At 51.1% G+C, this 22,001-nt stretch overlaps 2 protein-coding genes across 3 annotated transcripts; both read right to left on the reverse strand.

Annotated features, from left to right (window-relative positions):
- Positions 1-1,565: 1,565 nt before the first annotated feature.
- ATF6B (activating transcription factor 6 beta) lies at positions 1,566-11,303 on the reverse strand. The gene is made up of 18 exons (XM_033095805.1): positions 11,202-11,303; positions 10,749-10,828; positions 10,527-10,605; positions 10,186-10,277; positions 9,526-9,661; positions 6,759-6,844; positions 6,489-6,624; positions 6,262-6,393; positions 5,982-6,115; positions 5,143-5,328; positions 4,953-5,044; positions 4,392-4,556; positions 4,112-4,219; positions 3,848-3,929; positions 3,296-3,366; positions 2,974-3,085; positions 2,751-2,835; positions 1,566-2,236 (listed from the first exon to the last, which is right to left on the reverse strand). Exons 1-18 carry the CDS (start codon positions 11,281-11,283, stop codon positions 2,007-2,009), a joined length of 2,088 nt encoding a protein of 695 aa, XP_032951696.1. The 5' UTR covers positions 11,284-11,303; the 3' UTR covers positions 1,566-2,006.
- A 417-nt stretch (positions 11,304-11,720) lies between these two features.
- Positions 11,721-13,489, reverse strand: FKBPL (FKBP prolyl isomerase like). 2 transcript variants are annotated; one of them, XM_033094442.1, is made up of 2 exons: positions 13,435-13,489; positions 11,721-13,031 (listed from the first exon to the last, which is right to left on the reverse strand). In XM_033094442.1, exon 2 carries the CDS (start codon positions 12,955-12,957, stop codon positions 11,908-11,910), a length of 1,050 nt encoding a protein of 349 aa, XP_032950333.1. In that variant the 5' UTR covers positions 12,958-13,031; positions 13,435-13,489; the 3' UTR covers positions 11,721-11,907. The 2 variants fall into 2 exon arrangements, with proteins under 2 accessions (XP_032950333.1, XP_032950322.1); XM_033094431.1 differs by having other exon boundaries at positions 13,352-13,476.
- Between the last annotated feature and the right edge of the window lie 8,512 nt (positions 13,490-22,001).

Genomic DNA, 22,001 nt, shown 5'->3' on the forward strand with positions numbered 1-22,001 from the left:
GAAGGGCCAACAGAAGGGGCAGGAGAAACATTGGCTGCCATGTGAGGTGGCCTTGGTGGGGGCTGAGGCTGGAGGTCCTCCGGGCCCACAGGGCAGCAGCCGAGACTGCCCTGCCTCAACCCCCAGGGCACACACTCTCCATGCCTCTTATCCTTCCTACCTCCCCGCTCCCACAGACAAGAGTCTGACTCCCAATTCACACCAAAGTGCCAGCTGTCCCTCGCCACTCAGCCAAAGGAGTGCCACTCAGCCAAAGGAGTGCGTGTCCCAACCCAGAGCCCCCAGTCTGAGATGCCAACATTTCAAGCACTTTCCTAAGCTGGGGTCAGGAAAGCGAGCGACGAAATGGTAATGGACCCAATGGGACAGAAGAGGACTCGAGAGAAAAGGACACTGTAAGTGGAGAAAGGGGCAAGGGATGAGGGCAAGGTGTATCTGCTATGGACCAGGCTCCGGGAGCATCATCTTCGTCCTTGTAGCGCCCCTGAGAAGTGGTAGGAGTGTCCCGTTTCATAGGTGAGGAAACCAAGGCTTAGGGTGTATAAGTTACACAGCAAGGACAGCCGCTACGAAAAGCTGACTCAGGTGATCTGCAGCCAAAACCCCCGTTCTCCCTGCACTCACGGCCTGGGTAGACTAGATAAGGCTCGAGGGACCTTGGACAGGAAGTGCTAGCTGAGGAGCCAGGCTGCCCTCTGGAGGGAGGACAGACCTAGTTCCTGGGAGCCCTAGTTCCAGGTTGCCACAGTTACTCAGTCTGTTTTCACCCCAAACACAGTAATGGGGACAGGGGAGCCTGGCTGGACATGTGAGTTTCTTCCCCCTCCTTCAGGCCTGGGCTTGTGGCCTAGGTGGCCCCTGTCCAGTCATCTGGGCGTTGAGCCCAGGCCCGGCCCAACCCTCCAGCTGACCCGACACTCCTGCAGGGCTGGGCCAGAGGCACTGCTGGACAGGAGCCGCTGACGGGGATCCCCACAGGTTGAGTGAGACGTGGCCCCTCACACCTTGTCCTGCTCCCCTTCCTCCTAATTAGAAAGCACAGCCTCTTCTGCCGGACCCACTCTTGTCCTCTTCTTTCCACTGGACACTCAAGACTCAGTGTCCCCCAGTTCAGGGCTGAAAGATGTTCCCCTTCCCCTCCAAACACCGCCCCCTTCTCCACTGTGGCCCCTCCTTTCTGGCTCACAGCCCTCTGGCTCCAGCTTGGCTGTTTGTCCTGGAAAGAGACAGGAGGGAGGGAGGGAGAATCTGCTAGAATGCAGGGACCCAGGGAGGCTGCTCACCCCAAAGGGCGTGGGGCCCCCTGTCCTTCCTGTTTACTCAGACACATTCCAGGGATCTGTATCCTGGCTGTCACACCATGGGACATCCCTGCCCCATCCAACTGCCCCCCCACCCCCTGCCCGCACACACATACCCTAGTGTTACAGGGGCGGGAACAAGGGGATGACATGAGGTCTGTGATCCCACACCCACCCCGCCCCAGAGCCAGCTGTCTTCAGTGCTTAATTCTCTGATATAAGGGCCCTAGAGAAGACACTTTCCCCCAATTCCCCTTCACGAGCCAGGAAGGCAGCCACCATTCCTTTAACTCCCTCCAAGTTGTTTATTTAATAATTAAAGATATGCACATACATAAATCTGATCTCCCTCCACCACCTTTCCTTTACTCCCAGAAACGAGCTCCAAAATGCAAAAACATCCCTGTCCCGCCTGGGGACTAAGTTCCCATCTCCACCCCCAAAACAGAGAAGCAAAAGAATCAAGGGCCCACCCACCCCAAACCTTACCCTCACTCAATACCGTCAAAGAAAGAAGCAGGGACTAGGGGTTCAGAGAAACGAAAAGAGCCCTATATTCCAAAAAGGGGTGAGAAGAGTGGTGAACCTCCTCACCTCTGCATATGTCCTTCTCTTACCAACCGCCCAAGCCCAGGGATCAGGGGAATTAGGAACAGTCGCACGTGGTCACTGCCCCCCCATTCTAACTGAGTGTGAGAGGCGGGGTCAGGGATGATTGAGGTAGAGGGGCTGACGGGTGGCCTGGTGCGCCTGGCTGGCTGTGGAAGCTGCCAAGGGGCCACCTGTGGCATTGCCCGGGGATGAGGACGGCTGTTTTCGGAGCGAGGGGGGCACCGTGGAGGTCTTGATGTGGATCACCCTGGTGTCCATGACCTCACACTCGATCTGCATCATCTCCTCATAGTCCCTAGGGGCCCCCCGGCCCGACAGGGTCTCTGTGAGAAGGGGGGAATTACGGAAGAGAAGGGGGGAATTACAGAGAGGAAGGGTCAGCAGAGCAGAGGTAGAAAGGGAGGAAAAGACGATGGTGACAAGATGGGTCCATAGTGAGAATTCAAGGAGAAAGCAGGGATGGAGTGGGCGGCAGGGAGAGGGAAAGAAATAGGAGAAGAACATGACAAGAGTGTGAGGTTATAGAGGAGAGGACGTCAAGAGGAAACGGGAGGTGAGAGTCCGGCAGGTCCCCAGCCCCGCCCCTCTGCCCCGCAGCTGCCCAGCCCCTTCACAAAGACCGGACGGCACCTGCTCATCCTCCCAGCAGTCTCCTGCATTTTGTTCTTCTCTCCACCCACTTCCTGCTTCTTCTCACCCAGGAATCTAGCATCGCTCTGGAACGCCCCACTCCCCTCTCCATCTCCCCCTCAGCTCCTCACGTTGGGTCTCCCTAGCAGAACCTCCCCCTTCCTCAATTTCAGGACCCCTCCCCATACCCAGTAGGGAAAGAATTACCATTGGGGGCCATGGCTGGCATCACCAGGGACATCTTGGGCCGAGAGGTCTTGTTGTGGCTGATGGCTGGGAGCAGCAAGTGGTCCTGGGAAACAGAGGGGCCGGGCAGGGAGGGAGGGGAAGATGCTGACAGGCTCCCCGGCGCTACTTTTAAGCCTCAACCTGAAGACAGACTGCTAGAACACCCAGGGTGACAGGGATGGGACAGGGAGGAGGAACGCACCCGTCGGAAGGAGACGACATAAAATGTGTCTTCCCGTCGGTCAATTGCATCCAGGAACTCTGGCTGCGAACGGTCTGGGTGGCGATACAGCTGCAGCTGGCCCACAGAATCCCTAGGCAGGTGGGGAAACGGGATTTGGGAGGAACTAAGACCAGGACCCAGGCGTTCCCACTGGGGAAGCAGGGAGAACAGAGAGAGAAAAAGACAGGCGACCCCCAGTGGACGAGGGAAGTATAACGCCATCGGTGGCAATGGTGACAAGCACCGGACAGCTCTTTGGAAAGGAACCTCACGTAATAAGGAAGCACACACACAGACTCACCTCTCTGGGGGCCCAGGGGGGTGGGTGGGGACTGCCTTAACTGGAGGCAACTTCTTCCGCAGCTGAGACTTCTGGAAGAAGAAGTATCTAAGGATTTGAAGAGGGTAAAGGGAAAAGGGAAAGAGACAGACGGCCCCTGGAAGCTGACGCCACCTCACACCCACCCTTACACTTCCTCAGTAATTCCTCAAACCTGCACGAGATGCTCCCTCAAAACCCCCCAGGACCCTAAGCCCTTGTCTGCAAGTGGCCTTCCTCTTTACGTTCTAAGGAGAGATCTACAAAAAATCAAATTTTCGTCAACCAGATGGTTTGTCTGCATGATTCCAAATTGCCACCTGCTTAACAGCAGTTGCATGGTTAACTATATTGTTTTATTTTTATCCACGTTTGGCAAAATATAGGGACAATCACTATTTTATATACTATTTTCCTTAAAGCATTTAATGGTACGCCATACCTGACAGCAGAAAAGTCTTTATATTTCATAAAAACACCACTTTTAATGATGTGAGTGGCCTTTAATGAGCAAGAGGCCTTCCTCCTTCCCACCTGTCTCTCCTGGGCCCTCTGCGGGATCTTCCGCCGGCCTCTCTGGTGGCGCTGCACCCAGCCACTCAGCTCGTCAGCAAGCCTGAGGAAGCAGAGAAGGGGGCACCTCGGTGCCAGCCCAAGGCTCCCACCTCCCTCACCCGCCCCAGGAGGAAGAAGAGCAGACAAGGACAGCTGGGGCTGCCGCACTCGGGGACACCCCGGCCATCTGCAGAACGGCCTCCCCATGACAGGGAAGATGGCCCAGCCGTGAGTCCCCCACACCTCAGGGACTCAGTTCGGTTGAAGTGCCGGCAGTCAGAGGAGAGGAAGAGCTGGTCCAGGTCTCTCAGCAGCAGCTCCCTGGCACCCCCGGGGAAGGCTGTCAGGTTCCTGGAGTGGGGGTGGGGGTTGGGGAGGACACAATGGCCGCACGCTGCCAGCATGCCCGCCAACAGAGAAGGCAATGACGGCAAGAGAGCAAGTCTGGCTCCCTCAGGAATAAAAGGTAAATCTGGGGGGCGAAGATACACTCAGTACCCCTGAGAGAGGGCCCTCTCCTCACCTGAAACTTGGCCGGCCTTCGGGGCTGGGCTGGGGCTCCGTGGGGCCCTGGCGGGGCTCAACTCCATGAACCGGCAACTGTGCTGAGAACTCGAGCAAGTGTCTCCGGGGTCGAGGCTCCTGTCCGCTCATCCGAGAGGCGGGAGCCGAAGGAGGCTCACTGATGCTGTGGGCATAGGATTCCAGCTTTATGAAGGGCTGCTTAAGAGCAAGGTTCCGCACGCAGCCCGCCTGGGTTCCAATCTGTTCTACAGGACTGACTCGCTTCACCTGTAAGATGGGAACGAGACCGGTCCCTACCTCCCAGGGCCAGGAAACACCAGGAAAGGAGTGCTTAACCTAGGGCCTAGAGCTCAGGAAGCACTTAGGAGTCTGTTTTTATCAACGTTATCACCATCACCTACCTACCCCAGGACCTACCATTTGTGAGAGAAATGATGGAACAAGAAGGGACACCGAAGCTAGCTCTGTGTGTGGGATGAGAAGGACTGTGCCAAGGCAGGAATCAGGCGGCTGTGCGGGTGAGCTCCAGCCTGAAGGGTCTGGGAGGCAGGAGGCTCACCTGACAGGCCCGAAGTTGAAGGCAATGAAGAGAAGGAAGACCATGATGCAGACCGCCTTCCTGTTTCCGGACCCTAACTTGAGCTCGCTGTTCTGAGGCGCAGAGGAAGACACGAGAGAGAGGGGGGTGGGGGTGAGTCCTCCCAAGGGGCCTGTGTGCCCCGCCCCCGTCTCCCCAGGACGGTTCTCACCTCGGCCAGCAGGGCCTCCAGCCGCCGCCGGAGGGCAGCATTCTCACGGCGCAGCTGCTGGTTGTCGGCCAGCACGGCTTGCAGCCGGGCCTCCAGCCCCTGCAGGTACTCCTTCTTCTTCCTCCGCGACTGGCAGGCCGACTCCCGGTTCTTGATCATTCGCTGCTGCCGCTTCAGCAGCTTCGCCTAGGTACCCAAATGGGTCAAAAAGAGAATGAAAGATGGGTAGGAGAGGAGAACCAAGTCCCCCAACTCCAGGTGCTGACTGATTACCCAAAGTTCACAGGGGCCACTCTCATCTTCCTGACCTCATTTACACCCCCAGAGAGGGGGAGGGGTTTTCCCTCTCTACTAAAATATTTCAGGCTCTTCTCTCAACCACTCCCTGCTCCTGTTCCTCATAGCTGAGAGAAGTCAGACTGTAGGAAGAACTTCCTCCATCATGGTTCCTGGAGGAACCTCAGTTCCTCTCCTTGGTGGCTGGTTTTCCGTCTTCTCAATTCTCCTTTTTAAGGCCCTAAGTTTAACCTTGCTATAATTAAAGAACAGTTTAACTGGTGTTCCCCTAGGAAGCGGCTTCCTTCTTCCAACTACTGCCACAGCCAAAGACAGAATGACTCCCCTGCCTTTGCTTTACTGAGACCACCCCCATCCCCCATCAGCAGTGATAACAAAGATGAGGATCCTAAAGCTTCGTAAACGGGTCCACTCTGATCTTCAGGATCACCTTAAGTGTCTGCTTCCTCACTTTCTGTTCTCTTCTCATTCCACAGTTCTCCTTGACAGACTTTCCTCTTCTAGTCCATTACTAGCCCTACTCCTCCCCTCCCCAAACTTACGTCCACTTCAGGCGGGCAGCAGTTCCCAGGCATAGGAGCGGGAACAATGGTCTTCCTCTCAGGCCGGGGGGCAGGGGGGGCCGGTCCCTCAGGCTGGACTCGAATAGCACCTTGGATGAGGACCACTGGGGACACTGGGGCAAGTGCGCAGGAGGAAGAGGTCAGAGGGCTGTAAGTCGGGTGGGTGCTGTGCTCACACCTAAGCACCCAAGGGCCTCAGTGGCCGTGAGCTACCTTAGAAGGGCAACACAGCCCGTCTCCTTCCCTCCTTCTTCAGTACCTGGGGGTGGCTGGACAAGGGGCTGCAAAAGGACGGTGGTGCTGGGAGGCATGGCTCTGGGTGGCACTGGGACGGTGGTTATCACCACAGGTTTGGGCTGTAGTGGTGGCTTCCGGGCGGGCAGGGCTTTGCCTGAAGGAAGGTGGAAGGGTGGAAGGAAGGAAGGAAGGACTATCAGGACTACAGGCCTTTTGCCAGGGACCCCAGGTGTGAGGAGGCCCCATTACCTGAGGAGCCATCGGGGGATGGACCCATGCTGATCTGGACAGCTCCAAGTGGGGGCCCTGGGACATCCCGCAGGACACACCCGTGAGGGGATGGGGACTCGGTCTTCACTTCCAGGACCTCCTCTCCTACGAAAGGCTTATGGGGCATTCCAGAAAATTTGTGAGTCAGGAGGAGAGTCGAGGAGGAGCTGAAGAAGAAAAGGCTCATACCCGAGAGTTGGGAGGAACTCACTGTAGTGCCTGGAGGGAGGACGGGGCCGCGATGCTCACCTGGGTGGGGGACTCTGCTGAGAGCAGGGAAGCCTCAGAGTGGACGGAGGAAGATGGAGAGACAGGTTCTAGCTTGGTCTGGACTTCTGTGGGGTGGCAGGATGAGACAGAAAGCTGGATGTCAGATAAACACTGAAGGAGAAGAGGAATGAGACGGGAAAATGGGAGACACACTCATTTCTCCTTATTCCTACAAATAAAACTATTCTGGCCCGTGGCAGGCAATCCAGAGCTAGAGGTGCCATGGGCTACCGATCTGCAGGCTCTCCTACCCCTTCACCCAGGACTGCCTTTCTTCTTCAGGGGTGCCTGCATTTTTTTCACCACTGCTCAGTTTTCCTCAAGGCTATCCTTGCCCTTCTGCTTTCCCCCTTTCTTCCTCACAGACCTTGTCCATTCACTAGAGGGCCAAGCAGGGAGAGTCTAGCATTCATAAGGGCCCATACTCCTATCCGGCTGGACTTTCACCTCCTCCTGGCCCCGTGCTACCACACACCTCCATGCTGACAACTGCCAGGTCTGCGTCTCTATCCTTCACTGCTCCCCTACACCCTGATCCTGACTCCCAAGCTCCCTTCCATTCTCATGCCCGACTATTCAACCGGATTTATACAGGGCTCACTCCTTGTCCCTTCATACAAACTCCTTTCCTACGTCTGTCAGCCTCCCAGGCACCAAATCGCAAAGCCTGTCACCTCTGAGCCTCCATGGCTTCTGTTACATCTATCTATAAGACTTGTTGATTGCCTCATGTAGGTGAAACAAAACCCATCTGAAGGCCAGATTCAGCCCCAAGGTCAATAGTCTGCCACCATCTCTGGTACATACCACTCATTTTGGTACTTAATAATATGATTGCCATTATTGCTATTTTAAAATTTCAGATCAATTTATAGTTTTGCATTGGTAATACAGTCACACGATACGAAATTCCAAAGGAACAAAGGGGAATTCAGTGAAAAGTGCGTCTCCCTCCTCAGCCACCCCGACCCCCTCCTAGACGCGACTGCTACTTGAGCTAGTATTACACATGTGTTATAACCCTCATGAGACTCTCCAAAAGCAAGAACTATGTCTTAGCCTCATGTCTATCAAAGTGATGAGTAAAGTACATGCCCTCAAAAAATACAAATCACAGGGGAGAGTCTGACTCCAGTAACACCACCACTTGCAAAGTCGTCAACAATCTTTTTGCTATTAAAGGCTTTTCAAGCCTTTTTTTTGTTTGTCCCTCTGTAACTTTTAATAATGTGCTGGATATGACCTATTTGTCCCTCCAAATCCACTCTCCATCCTTCCCTGCCCTGCTCTGGGGCCCAGAAAGAAAACATGAATGGATTGCATCACTGGGCTCCCTTGCTCCCTTGCTGCTGATTGGAGTTCAATGAGAGAGGCAGTGCCAGGAAACCTGGAAGGCACTGTGAAATCAAGAATCAACATGTCCAAAAAATACAAACAAGAAAAAGAAAAAAAAATAAACAAAAGAGAAAAAAAAAGAATCAACATGTCCAGCACTGACTTCATCACGCTCCCTGCCCGGCGGGCCCTGCTTTTGCAGTCTCTACCCAGTGAATGGTACCACCCCCACTGGATGACTGCCCCTGCCAGAAACCCAGGCTCCCTTTTCAGCTCCCGCCTCTCCCCAATGCCCGGGGGGGGGGGCGGGGGTCAGTGCAACTTATGTGTTCTACTTCCTTCTTCCTGCCTTCTTCTCAGCATCCACATATCTTACTTGATTAACTGGGTTTGTCTTCCTTGGTCCACCTCTTCCAGCCTCTCTGCAATCCATTCTCTACTCTGCCACCAGAGTCATCTTCCTGATCATACTGCTCTCCTGCCTGGTTCTTCAGAGGTACCCAACTGCCCCCGGGATAAAAGCTAAGGGTCCCTTAGCAGGATCCCCACCTGGCCTGCAGCCCCTGCCGCTCCTTGTCATGTCCCACTCCCTGCTCATATTCACTCTGAAGAGATGTACGTTCCTTACATACACACGCCAGTCCCCACATTCTTCTTCTGGCCAATTTCTATGTGTCCTTCAAAACTCAGCTCAGGAAACTCTTCCTCCCGGAGCACATCCCTGATCCAGCCACAGTCAGGTGAGATGCCCCCTCTATGAGCTTCCACGGCACCCTGTGACGATCTCTCGCCTAGAATCAGCACACCTGTTTTCACTGCTACTTGTCTCTCTCCTCCCCTCACATGCTACAGGATTCTCAGGTCAGTGTGTGGTCACATCTTCTTCTTCATCTTTGCATCCCCTGCACCCTGTCCAGTATCTGGCATGGAGCAAGTGCTCAATAAATGTTTACTGAATGAACACGTAAGAGTACATAAACTTGATCATAGCATAAATAACATTAATTGTAAGACCTAGGAATTGGCTATATAGTATTCCCACTTTTCTGTATGTTTAAAAATTTTTACAATAAAACATTGGGGTTAAAAAGTAATATAAATAAATATACCCTAAACTGTCCATAGTTTTAAAAAAATGCAAAGCTACAGGAAGTTAAATCACACAACAGGATACTAGGAACAAGACAAAGAAAGAAAAATCATTCCCTTCTCTTTGGTGCTGCCCCTGCTGTGGTTTCCTGAAATCCTCCCTCCCACTCCTGGCCTCTCCCGATTATCTGCCATTTACGCTCCGTACCTTTTCCTCCTTGTCCTGCTGCCTGCCCCCCTCCCCCGCACACACACACGCAGGTGAGTGCAAACACACATTCTACCTTCATGAAGCCTGGGGGTGGGGGCAGGTCGTTATTACCTGAGGGATTATCAGAGGTGGGGCCCACATTGATGTGGACGGTTTCAAACGGGGATGTTGGATCATCTCCCAAGAGGCAAAGTGGGGGTGCCAAGGACTCTATCTTCACAACCAGCACCTCCCCTACACCAGAGTCCTGGTGAGAGTAGGGGCGAAACAGGAGGGCAGAAAGAAGAAAACAAGGGAGGTGTTGAGAGTAAGGACAAAACAGAAAGCTTTAGAGCTTACAAACCACTGATTAACTGACATTCTGGTTTGAATGGTACTTGCGCCTCCCTAAGCTGTTTCTGGCCCCTCGTTCTCTCCTTCTACCATATTCCTGGGAGGACTGATGAAGTCTCATGAATTCAAATATTGCCTCCGAGTGGCTAACTTGAGCAGGAACAGTTCCATAAGCTTCAGCACTTAACAACTCTCTTTTTCCCAGCCCCAACACAGCTGCCACATCTCTCTATGTATTAAAAAGATTCCATTTCACTTCTAGAAACTGGAGTGGGAATGTAGCAAATGAGAACATTAAAGAAATGACAAAGGCAGGGAAGAAGCTCCCCTACCTCTGACTCAGTACACAAATCAATCCTCAGCACTTATGGGTGAAAGGAAGAGAGCAGAGCCCCTGCCAGACAGAGAGGAGTAGAAGGAGGGCGATGGCTCTCTCACCTGGCTGGAGGGCTCTGTGGAAAGATGCGATGATTCGGAGCTGAGAGACGAAGAAGAGCAGGGAGAAGATGGCTCAGACTTCACCTGAAGATCTGGGGGAAAAGGGGTTAGAAAATAAACAGGAAGCAGAGCCTGAAAAGAGTCCAAAGAGTGTCCAAGGACAGGCAGGTGAGGACGCCCTCACCGGAGCAAGGGGAAAAGAACATATATTAGGTGTTAGAGGAGAGAGGAGTGCACAGACACTCATGTGGAAGTGTGAGGACACAGAATTGCATAATTTCTGGAAAACTGGGAAGATCAGGGTTTCGGGAAGGATGAGGGAATCACAAAAAATATCTTACCTGGGAAGATAGGCAGGGGGTCCCATGGGGGTTCAGGGGGGCTGACATCCATGCCCACATCCAGTATGCTGCTGCCAAACTGTATAAGGGAGGATATTAGATGGCAGGAGTGTGAGAAAGATGGGGTGGCTCCAGACGACCTCTGGCCTGGGGATGAGTCCGGGTTCTGGGACCACTCCCACCCACCAAGGGTAAGAGACAAGGCTGCCGGGGGAGCAATACCGGGACATCCTGCTCCGGGCAACGGAAGAGCTGCGTCTGCTCCTCGGCCACTTCATCCAGGCCGGTGTACAAGGTGCAGTCTGCAAGAGATGCGGAGCGTAGGGGGTGGGCCGGTGGCCCAAGCCTACGGATCCACACACGGCCCTCGCTCCATCCCTCATTGGATCGGCTCGGCCAGACCCACCGCCCGCCCACGTGAAAAGTGATACAGCCAAAGAACTTAAGCCCCTCCCCCGACCCCGGAACAACTCGACGTTTCCGTGGGGAGCGGAGGTCTCCCCCAACTCCCGCATCCCGCGAAAGAACAACGGGCCCCCCTGCTCCGCCCTCCTTCGAAAGGTGGATTCCGTAGTTGCCCAGCCTTCTTCTTTGGGCCTCCGCTTCCTTCCTGCGTGCCTCAGGGGTACAGCAGGCCACAGCCCTCTCCCCTCCCCCAGGCCTCACGCCGCACACCCCAGTCCTCCGGGCTCAGCAAGTTGTCGGTGAAAAACCGCGTCGGGTCCGCAATCTCGCTGAGGAGCATCAGTTCCGCCATCTTTCCCCCCTCCCCCCCAACCATGAGTCTGTTCCCAAGTCCCGCCTCTCCCCATCATCACCTAATCAGTTGACTCTTAAAAAAAAGGGGCGTCACGGAAGCCCAACGGACCAGTAAGAGGCCTGGGTACTGAGCACATGAATCAATAGAAGAGGCGGCTGTATAGGCCGGGCCAATGGCAGCACAGCAGGGAGATACACAGTACTGGGCCGTAGAGTGTGCGCATGCGCGAAATGGGACCCAGGGAGAAAGAGCCTGGGAGATGTAGTTCCCAGGATTTAAAGGTCTGCCCTCACCTCACCCCCAGCCAATCCTAAATTTAGAAGTTTATACAGCTTCTAATCATCTTCGGAAGTGGATAAGCACCCCCCCCCAACTCCCACCCCACCAAAAAAAAAAAAAAAAAAAAAAAAGAAAGAAAAAGCGGAGGACACGTGATCATATGGCTTTTTAATGGTAAAAAAGGGAAAGAGGCGCGCTGAGACCACTGCTACCTCCCCTAGGAAGGCAAAAGCAGGGAATAGGCTATGGGCTGAAACACTCCCTCTGGGTCCCCCCCCCCAAAATCTCACAGCACCCATCACAATTCACAGGTTCCTGTCTCTTTTAAGTATTAACTTTTAATTATCCAAACATCTTGCGCAGACCCTGTGCCAGCCCTGCATCCTGTTTCTTCCCCTGAAAGATCACCTTTCCCAGCTCTTCCTGCGCTGCCCGGTTTTTTGGGTCTACCGCAAGCACCTTCTTGAGGTCAGCAGTTGCTTTTTCCAGGTTCCCAAGAGCAGCCTGGGCAACCCCTCTTCGGTACAAGGCCTTTAAATGCCCAGGCTCCCGCTCCAACACCCGGTCACAGCTCTGGGCTGCCAAATGGGGCTGCCCTAGCAGCAACTGACATGCAGCCAGGTTGGCATGAAGGGCAGTTCGTTCTGGAGAGCCAGGTGGGGGTAAAGTCAGCAGCAGCCGAAGGGCCCGTCCATAGCATCTGGCAGCGCCTTCAGGGTTCCCAGCTCGAAATAACTCTGTGCCCCTTGCACGTTCTTGCCTGGCCAGGGTCTCTTTCTCACTGGCCTCCAGCTCCCAGGAATCCTGGCCCTGAGTGAAGGAGGCCAGTGTGAGTCTAACAGGAGGTCCAGAGTGCCCAGGGAGCTGAAGCTCTGCCTCCTCACCTTGACACATGGATTCCAAGCATTTCTCTATGATCTCCCCCCAAGTTTCCTCCCTCCATGGACCTAACCCCATAGTTAGCTCTGTCCAGCCTTCTGGAAGCCCTGACCCAAAAGGAAACCCAAAAGCCAGTACCCGGCAGTGGGAGCCCAGCTTGGGTTTGTCCAAGCCACGGCCACGAATTATGATCTTCTTGACAAAGCTCCCATCTGGACAGTACCAGAGATCAGAAGCTTGGAAGGGCTCTGGCGTCTCACTGGCTGATCTAGGAGACTTATCAGAGTCCTCTTCAAGTCCACCAGCCAGGTTTTCAGTCCCTTGAGGATTCTCTCGAATTTGGCTGGCTGGATCTGGGCTCAGTTTCTGCTCAAGAACTTCAATAGGTGTCTCTTGGGGCTGCTGCCTAATCTGAGTAGTTGAATCAAGGTTCTTCTGGGGGTCCTTTTCCCATTGTTGTTGTGGTTGGCAGGTGTCTTTCTCTCCCACTGGAATGATTGGTGGCGTCTCCATTTGGTTGCCTGGTCCCTTCCACCGTGGGTAAACAGTTTTGGTGGGACAAGGATGGACCAGGTTCAGGTCAGCACCTGAAAAAAAAAATCAAAACAATGCTAATGGTAGGATTCTTATTTAGACTCCTTTCCCGTCCTTCTGGGACCCGGGTCCCGGTCCTCAAAGTCCTCTTTTTAAAATTTTTCCTCCAAAAATCTCTGTCCCCCTCGAGCCTTGGTCCACACAGAGAACTATAACGCAGAACTATAAATTCCACAATTCCCTGCGGTTCGGGTAGCCGCCCCAACTACGGACACCGATCAAGTCAAAAAGTCCCTGGGAGGCCGAAGCGCCTAGCCTGGTGGCGACAGCCGGACCATTCGGATCACCTCTCCTTCCGAAGCTAAGTGCTTACTGAGTACTGTCCTTAGAGTCGTGCCTCAGGCGGAGAGCCCCGCCGGGGGGAGGGGCCGCGGGGAACAGACACCGACAGCTAACCTGGAGCGCGCACGTCGGCGAAGCTAGTCAGATTCCTGGCAGCCAATCCGGAGGAGGGAGAAGCCTGCTTGCCCCGCCTTTTGGACATGACATCATTTCCCCCCCGCACCTGGGAAGCTCCAGGCCTTAGCAACCGAACTAGGCCGAATCGAACCGAACTATCGAGGTCCGGCTAGCCTGGTTATTGCGAGTCTGGAAAGTCCTGAAAGGGGAGATTGGCATGAACGCGGATAGAGTGGGGAATGGTGGAGCTGGTGACGAATAATAGCGGCAGCAGACAAATCAGTCCTTGTATCTGGTGCCCTCAGGCCCTGCGCTGTTCACTTTATCCCTGTGTTTGGGGCTCCCAGCCATAGCCATTCTCCTGCTCCTTCTCCTATTCTATCCAGGGTGCTCCAAGAAAAACCCTCAGTCCTCTTTCTTCTTAACCGGCCCTATTCCCGTGGGGGACCACCTGAGTCTTACCTTTTCCCTCATATTCATCATTGCATTACAAGCTCTTCTTCCTCAAGAAATCTTTGACAGTTCCTTTCAAATTTTGACGAGCATATACAAATCACCTGGGGAACTTGTTAAATTGCAGGTTCTGATTTAGGAAGTCTGGGGGGGGGGGGCGGGGCCCGCGATTCTGTATTTCTAACAAGCTCTTGGATGATGATGATGATGATGGTCCCTGGACGACACTTTGAATAGTATGATTCTAGAATAACCTCATTCTCTTTATCCCTTGCTCTATGCTCCTTCGGTACGTCCTATATTTTGCATATATAACGGGTATAACCTGCTCCACTGGGTGTATCAGTGGAAAACTGGTCTTCTTCCTCCTAGTAGAAAATGTAGGTCCCTTTGTGATTCAGCCTTGCTTGCCCAGCTCCCTGTGCAGGCTGGGCCACCACAGCTCTTCAGGGAAGGAAAATCCCATTCTGTATTTCACTTGGGCTCATTTACTTTGCTCTTTAACACCCTGCCATTGCGCCTCAGACTACAAGGACCATGGCAGGACAGCCAGGAGGGAAGGTAGTTTCATCATTGTCCACAGATATGTGTCAAAACAGTCCACTCCTCTTTTGTGTTGAGACTCACTAACCTAGACTTTTTTTTTTCAAGTTGTATTTCTGGGTTCTGTGCCAGAATAACCTTGGTACACTGCCACCCCCTCCCCTATGGCTTAGTACTCTGATTCTTGGAATCCCTGGGTTCCTGTTGAAAATTAATCCATCTTTTCTCCCTTCCTCTTCCCCTTTCCATTTCAGAGATTTCTGGGAAGGGCGTCACAAAAGGTTTGATTACACCCTAATCCCCGGACAAAGATTGCTAATTTATATTATGTGTGTATTATTGAGAGGGCCACTCCAATGACCCTTCAAAGATCAGCTTCTTTCAGTTAAAAGAAGCTGTACTCTGCTACAAATGTATTGCTTTGAAAGGTTCTCTTGTTTTTTGTGTGTGTGTTTTTCCTTTCCCACCTACTCTATAGGGCTGGAACTCGTTTCTATTTCTTTTGTGTTTCATCTCATTCATTCATTCAACAAATACTTATTGAGCACCTGCTATGTTCCAGGCAGCATGCTAGGAATTGGGGACACATAGGTTGGTGAGACAGACACAGTCCCTGCTCTCATGCGACTTACAAGGAGAATAAGCTCTCATGAGACATGGCCAAGGAGAATAAGCAATCACAGTGCTATGAGGAAATGTGAGGTACTATGAGAGTGAGTGAGGGATGAGGGACTATTCCTTGAGGATGAGAGATTTTTGCTGGCATCTAAAGAAGGAGTTAGATGACCCCCAAGAACACACCTATAGACCCCATATTGAGAAACACTGAATTAACTGGTCGACTTTGTCTCTTCAGGTGATCCCTTTTTACCATGGTGACTAGAAAAAAAAATACAAACGTTGGCACTGAAACTCCTAAGAAAAGGTAATCCAAATCATCCAGAATTAATATTTTTATTTTTTAAAAGACCCATCAAAATGAAAACACAAAATTTAAGTTTTCAAGAAGACTTCTATTAAAATATAGCTAACATACAATATTATATTAGTTTTCAGGTGTACACCATAGTTATTCAACATTTATACACCTAAAGAAGCGATCACTATGATAAGTCCAGCAAGCATCTGACACTGTACCACGCTATCACAGATAAAATTTAAGTTGTATAAGAGGACTGAGAAGTCCCCAGAAGAGACATTCATAGATCCATAGATTCGCCCAGGTCTCAGCTTGAGAAACAGGATAGGAAGGGCCGAGGTGTGAAGACTCAGAAATGGAAAGACCATAGGCTTCGCCGAAGTGTCACTGCATGAATGTTGACTGACTCACACTGCTTGCTTTCTCCCAGCTCCCTGCCCCTTGAGTCTCATGATGCCAGGGCTCAGCTCTCTGGGAATAGTCACCAAGGAATCAGGGAGAAGGAGCGAAAGAAGCCAGGAGGATTTTATCCCCAGGCCTGGCTAGAGAACATGGGATCTGAGGAAGACATAAAAAGAGGATGACAAATGAGAATATGCTTACCTGTTGGGATAGAGGCTTAAACTGGGGAGTGAGGAAGGAGCGACATCTCCTCTCTTTTCCCTAAAGATTTGAGAATGAAATGGAAGAGCAGCCTTGAGGGGAAGAGTTGAAAAGGAAGCTTCTGCCCCAAGTGACTGGATTCATTCCCACCCTCTCACTACAAGTGCTCTCTGCTCCGTCCCTCCATTTGGTGTGGCAGGGGCTAACTTCACCAACATCAAAGTGTGTGGATGCAACTGGGACATGACTTACCTTGTACCTAAGACATTTCCCCAGCTTCAGATGAGAGGGACGGGAGGGAGGAGCACACAGGAACCCCTGGAAAGAAAGTGAGATTATGGGAGACTCTGGGTTAAGAAAGTCAAAGAGGCATCCGGGAGAATGGAAGGACTTGTCAGGGAGGGGTTAATAGTTTGGCTAGCTGTTATGGAAGATGAACCCTATTTTAGAAAAAGTCTCTTTTCCTCCAAGTCATCATGCAGGCCTTAATGCCTTGTGGATGATAAGTTTGAGGGAAAACCCCATATCTGACACGTTTTTGAGGATTTACCTGCAAATAATTGTTTTACACTCCACTTGGGGTCACTTCTTTCCTTCCTTCTTTCTGAGTCCGTTCTTTCCAAAGTGGCTCAGAGAATTTTGCCATATTCTGCTACTTTCTTTTCCCTATCCCATAAGGGCAGTGTTTTGCCTTCATTAAAGATCTAACCTGATGGCAGAACCCAAGCAGAGGTTCAGGAGCCGGTGCAAGGTGATTGGTGAGCTGGTGTTTTGTCCACACACAGAGCATAGGGTACCTGCCCTGTAAGTGGGCAAAGTGAGGTTCTTTTCTTATTCATTCAATAATCCTTACTGAGTACTCAGAATTCATCAATGGAACATGGAGCTAAATACAGAGATTCCCACCAGTAGTCCAATAAGGATAGAGTCTTAGTTAATCAAAGCTGCAGATGCGAGGGCAAAAGTGGTACATGGAAGGGAAGTTATGTCCAACTGGGGGTGATCTGAAAAGGAGTCAGAGGGTTGAGGCTTGGAAGATGGCCGTAACTTTGACATGCCGTGATTGAAGGGACTTACTGGAGGTAGAGGAAGCAGCACGAGGCAGGAGAGAGAAGGAAAGGAACGCCACTTTGTGCCCAGTGTCGCTCACCTCTGCATTGTCAAGCTCAGCTTTCCCAGAGCATTGTAGTACTCTTCCATGCTGCCCTGTCATCCACCAGGCAGCGAGCTGCTTGGAGGGTTTGACAGCCTCGCATCCGTCCCCACCACATGGAACCATCTGGGGCACTTGCTCTCTGCCATTTAGCATCAGCATGGGAGACAAAAATTCCAGCTTTCCAAAGGCTAAATTAATTTCCCCTTCTGTTTAGTTTTGGTGGTTTCTGTGGTTTTTAGTTCTGGGATTTATGTCAAAATTGTTCCTCCTGTTCACTCCCAAAGCGTTTTGCTTGTGCCTCCCTTATAGGCAGGGTTTTCAGGCAGGACGAAGCAGTGAAAGGCAGCCTTTACCTCGGAAATGTTTGATGACGAGAGCTACTCTTTTTTGTTTTTCAATTACAGTTGCTATACAGCATTATATTAATTTCAGGTGTACAACACAGTAATTAGACATTTATATCACTTACACAGTGATCACCCGATAAATCCAGTACCCGTCTGACAGCATGCACAGTTATTACAATGCTACTGACTATATTCCCCATGCTATGCTCTACATCCCCACGACAACTTTGTAACTACCAATCTCTACCTCTTAATCCCCTCCCCGCTCACCCATCCCCTGAAACCCCCAATCCAGCAACCACCAAAATGCAGATGAGAACTGCTCTTTACGGAGCCTACTGCATCATGACCCAGAAGCAGGCATACTAAGCGTCTAGTGTGTGTCACCGCATTTTCTCCTCACACAACTCTTTGAGCTACCTACTCAGTCATTCCCCAGATCCGTACTGAGGGCCTCCTCCATGCCAGGCACTGTGCAAGATTCTGGGAATAAGGCAGTGGGAAAAGTCCCGATCTCTTGTAGCTTATATTCAAGTGAAGGTAACAGGCAATAAAAATCAACCATTAAAACACATGATGTCAGTTCTGTACAACCAGGTAGCATTAGATAAATAAGTAAGTACATCAAGAAAGAAAAATAATATAATGTCAGGCAGTAACATGTGCTATGAACACAATGAAACGGGGTGAGGGAATGGCCAGAAAATGCTCCCAGGTGTCCGTGGTGCTGTTTTTCATCAAGTGACAAGGAAAGCCTCCTTGCGCAGGCAATGTTTGTGCAGACATAAATGGTGTAAGTAAGGGAGCAGACACACAGATATCTGAAGGAAGTGTCCAGAGAGAAAACAAGAGCCCAAAGACCCCAGGCAGGAAGGAATTGGATTTTTATGCTAAATTCATAGCAACTGGAAGAAAAGCAAGGGGGCCAGAGTGGGTTGAGCAGAGGAAGGAAGGGAAAGAGTGGGAGGGGATGAAATCAGAGAGCTGTGGAGGAGCAAGACTAGACAGGCTGCACAGGCCCAGGTGAGGGTTCTAAGTGAGATGGAGAATTGGGCATTTACAAGCTCACTCTGGTTTCTGCATGGAGGAAGGACTATATTCATCAAAAACAGAAGCAGGACATCCAGGTAAGGGGTGAGTCATGAGAGCTTGATTAGGGTAGAGGAGAGGGCCCTCTACTTCTTAGGAATCTGGAGGAGCAGTAGGAGCTGTCAATGAAGACCGAAGGAGCAGCAAATAAGGAACTAGCGAAGACTTTCTTTGGTCGGATCCAGAAAGAGCATTTGAAGTGAAGAAAGCATTTCAAGGAGGAGGGAATGATGAACTGCGTTGTCGTATGTTGCTGATGGGTCTAGTCCCAGATTTGTCAACCTTGGCACATATACATTACAAAGTAACCAAATGAACATCACGCAGCTTAAGGAAACAAATCTTCCTGCTATTGTTGAAGCTCCCTGTGTGTCCCTCTCCATCAGAGTTCCCCTCCCACCAAAGGGTAACCACTCTTCTGAATGCAGTGCTTTTACTATACATAGGTGAGTAGCAAACTAGGGTTTTCTTTCTTCCCAAAGATGAGCTATGTTATTATAGTATGTTTGTTCGATGATGGAAATGTTTCAGAAAAGAGAGGAAACCTGATTATATAGGAGAGATGGGGGATAATTTCAAGAGTCCTCTTTCGGAGCCGGTGAGAAGGGATGGGATCCCAGCGGACAGACAGTGTCGGGCTGGGGACAGGTTAGCTTCTCTGCATCACAAGGGGAAGGCAGTGAATATGGTAGAGATGCTTGGCCTGGTAGATTCGGGGCCGCGGTCATGAGGAAGTTCTCTTCTGAAAGTTTCTATTTCCTCACTGAAATAAGAAGAAAGGTTGTCAGCTTGTGAAACTGGTCTCAGATTTGGGGAATGTGAACTGACTGGGGAAATGTGGGCTTGCAGCCATGCTGAGGGCCCCCAGGAAGTGAGACAGTCAGTATGGCTGTTTTCCCCAGACACATTCCGCTGTTGGGTGCAAGTGTGGAGCAGGCTGACTTGGATCTAACCAGGGATATAATGTGTTGGAAGGAGAGGGGCCGAGAATACAGCGCAGGGGCTGAGAGGTGATTACTGTGTTGAACCTGGAGATGTACGCTGGGTGACGAGGGAAGCACAAAATGGAGGGGATCAAACATCAAAGAAGAGTGAGAGAGTCATTGGATGGGAGGTCCGGGTGGGGATGAAGAATTTTGGGGATGGGGTTCTGGGTGGAGAAGGGGGTGACATGAAAAGACTGAAGAGATTTTGAAGAGTAGTAGTTATTGGTGCCAACCAAGTCAAAGCTTTGACACAGGGAGTGAGTGGCTGGGGACAGGGAAGAAAGCTCAATGCAGGTACTGAATTTTCATGAATGAAGGGGATGGTGAACCAGAATTTCACCATGGGGTAATCAGAGCTCCAAAGTAGATTTTAGAGGAGGCCAGGGCCTCTGTTGGAGGACAGAATCTTTGTTGATAAGGGTGCAAGAGCCAAAGGCACCATGTTCCAAGGGAGTGGAGGTAAGGTGGAAGGAGACTCAAATTGGAATGCGCCTCCTGAAGGAGGAGTCTGAGTGAGGTAAAGAGACCTGGGAGAAGTCATTTTCAGTCACTTTTTTCTCAGCTGAATTCCGCTCAATTCAATTGAATTCAAAGAGGTCTTTTCCGATAAGGGTCTGAAAACCAGAGATGAGCCAGATTTGTCTCCTGCCTTCACAAGGTAAGGTGAGTACACCAAGGTCTCCGGTAGGAAGAGACCAAAAAACAAAAACAAAAAAAAATGCAGATAACATGAATAATGGGTAGGTTTTAGACCCCGATTCCTTTCTCCTAGAGAGAGTTGCTCTGGTTGAAGCCACAGCCTGTGGCTCTCCCCTACTTGTTTGTGGTCCCTGAAGTGCTTCCACACCTGTGATTTGCAGTCTTGGCTGCCATGGGAATTATCTGGGGATGCCTTAAAAAATGTCGATGCCTGAGTGCCACCCACAGAGATTGTGATTTAATTGGGCTAGTTGCAACTGGGGCTTTGGGATTTTTAAATGCTCCCCAGATGACTCTAATGTGTAGCCAGGGCTGAGAATCATTGCTCCAAGGAATGCCTGGGGCTCTGTTTAGAGACCCACTGCTCTAGTCCAACCTGTAGGGGAAAGAGATTCCTTCTTGCTGGAGTGAGGGGGTGAACTGTTTGGACCTTGGAGGATAGGTCAGTTTTGGCCAAGGGGAGAGGCAGACGTGAAGTGGGGAGGGACATCCTAAGCACAGGCTTAGATCAGGTCTGAAACTCCTGACGAGCACCAAAGCATTTGGTTTATAATAGGCAGAGATGAGAGAAAGTGGTCTAAGATTTGAGAACAGCCAGGCAAAGACCAGGAGGTGGAAATGATAAGTAATTCAGTTTGGTTGGAGATTAGGTTGATTTTAAGTCAACATAAGCCGGATAATTTTAAATTACGAAAGGGGTTGAAGGCCAGACTTAAATTTTGTAAACAATTGAGTAAGCAATAGGGAGTCTTGAAGGCCCGTTGAGCAGTGTCAGGGGAGGACAAGCGTGTGTAGGGAGGACAACCTGACAGCAGTGGGCAGTGTGGAGGCAGACTCGGAGCAGGGAGAGCAGGAAGGACGGAGACCTGTCAGGGGAACTGCTGCAATAGCCCTAGATGAGGTCATTTTTCTGGCAAGGGCTAGGGGAAAGGTTACAGATTCCAAAGATACTGCGATGGTAGAATTGACTGGGCCTGATAATGCACCAAAAGTAAACGCAGGAGGGACAAGGAGGAGGTGTCAAGTTTTCAGATAAGGGTGCTGGGGAAATGGTGCCATTAATAGAGACAGGGAAGCAGGGTTTCAGTGGCATTTCATCAGTTTGATTTGAAACATGTTGAGTTTACAGGACCAGCAGCACGGTCCAGGTGGATGTGTTCCACAGGCCCTGGAAGAATGTCTGCGTATAAATATATAGGTCAGATAATGTCTTAGTCAACTCACGCTGCTGTAACAAAATGCCATAAAGTGAGTGGCTTATTAACAACAGAAATGTATTTCTCACTGTTCTGGAGGCTGGGAAGTCCAAGATCAAGGCACCAGCAGATTTGGTGTCTGGTGAGGGCCACTTCTGGTGCATACACGGCTGTCTTCTAGCTATGTCCTCACATGGGGGAAGGGCCAAGGGAGTCTCTGGGGTCGCTTTATAAGGGCAATAATCCCATTCATGACAGTTCACCTTCATGACCTAAGCACTCCCCAAAGGCCCCACCATCACATTGGGGATCAAGCTTCAACATATGAATTTTAGGGGAACACAAACTTTCAGTCTATAGTTGAGAAGCATTAGAAATGATGTCTGAATTTGGAGTGGATGAGATTTTCAAGGGAAAGTCTCAAAGAGAGAAAAAGTCCAGAGATAGGCATTCAGGGGAAAGGAGAACAAACAAGGTGGGAGGGAGATGATTAGAGAGGTATGCGTGGCGGTAGAGGGTGAAGAGATGACATGTCCATGAACCCTGGGTGAGTGAGGAATCCAGGATCTAGAG

Source organism: Rhinolophus ferrumequinum, chromosome 3 (assembly GCF_004115265.2).
Source record: "Rhinolophus ferrumequinum isolate MPI-CBG mRhiFer1 chromosome 3, mRhiFer1_v1.p, whole genome shotgun sequence".
Classification (NCBI taxonomy): Eukaryota; Metazoa; Chordata; class Mammalia; order Chiroptera; family Rhinolophidae; genus Rhinolophus; species Rhinolophus ferrumequinum.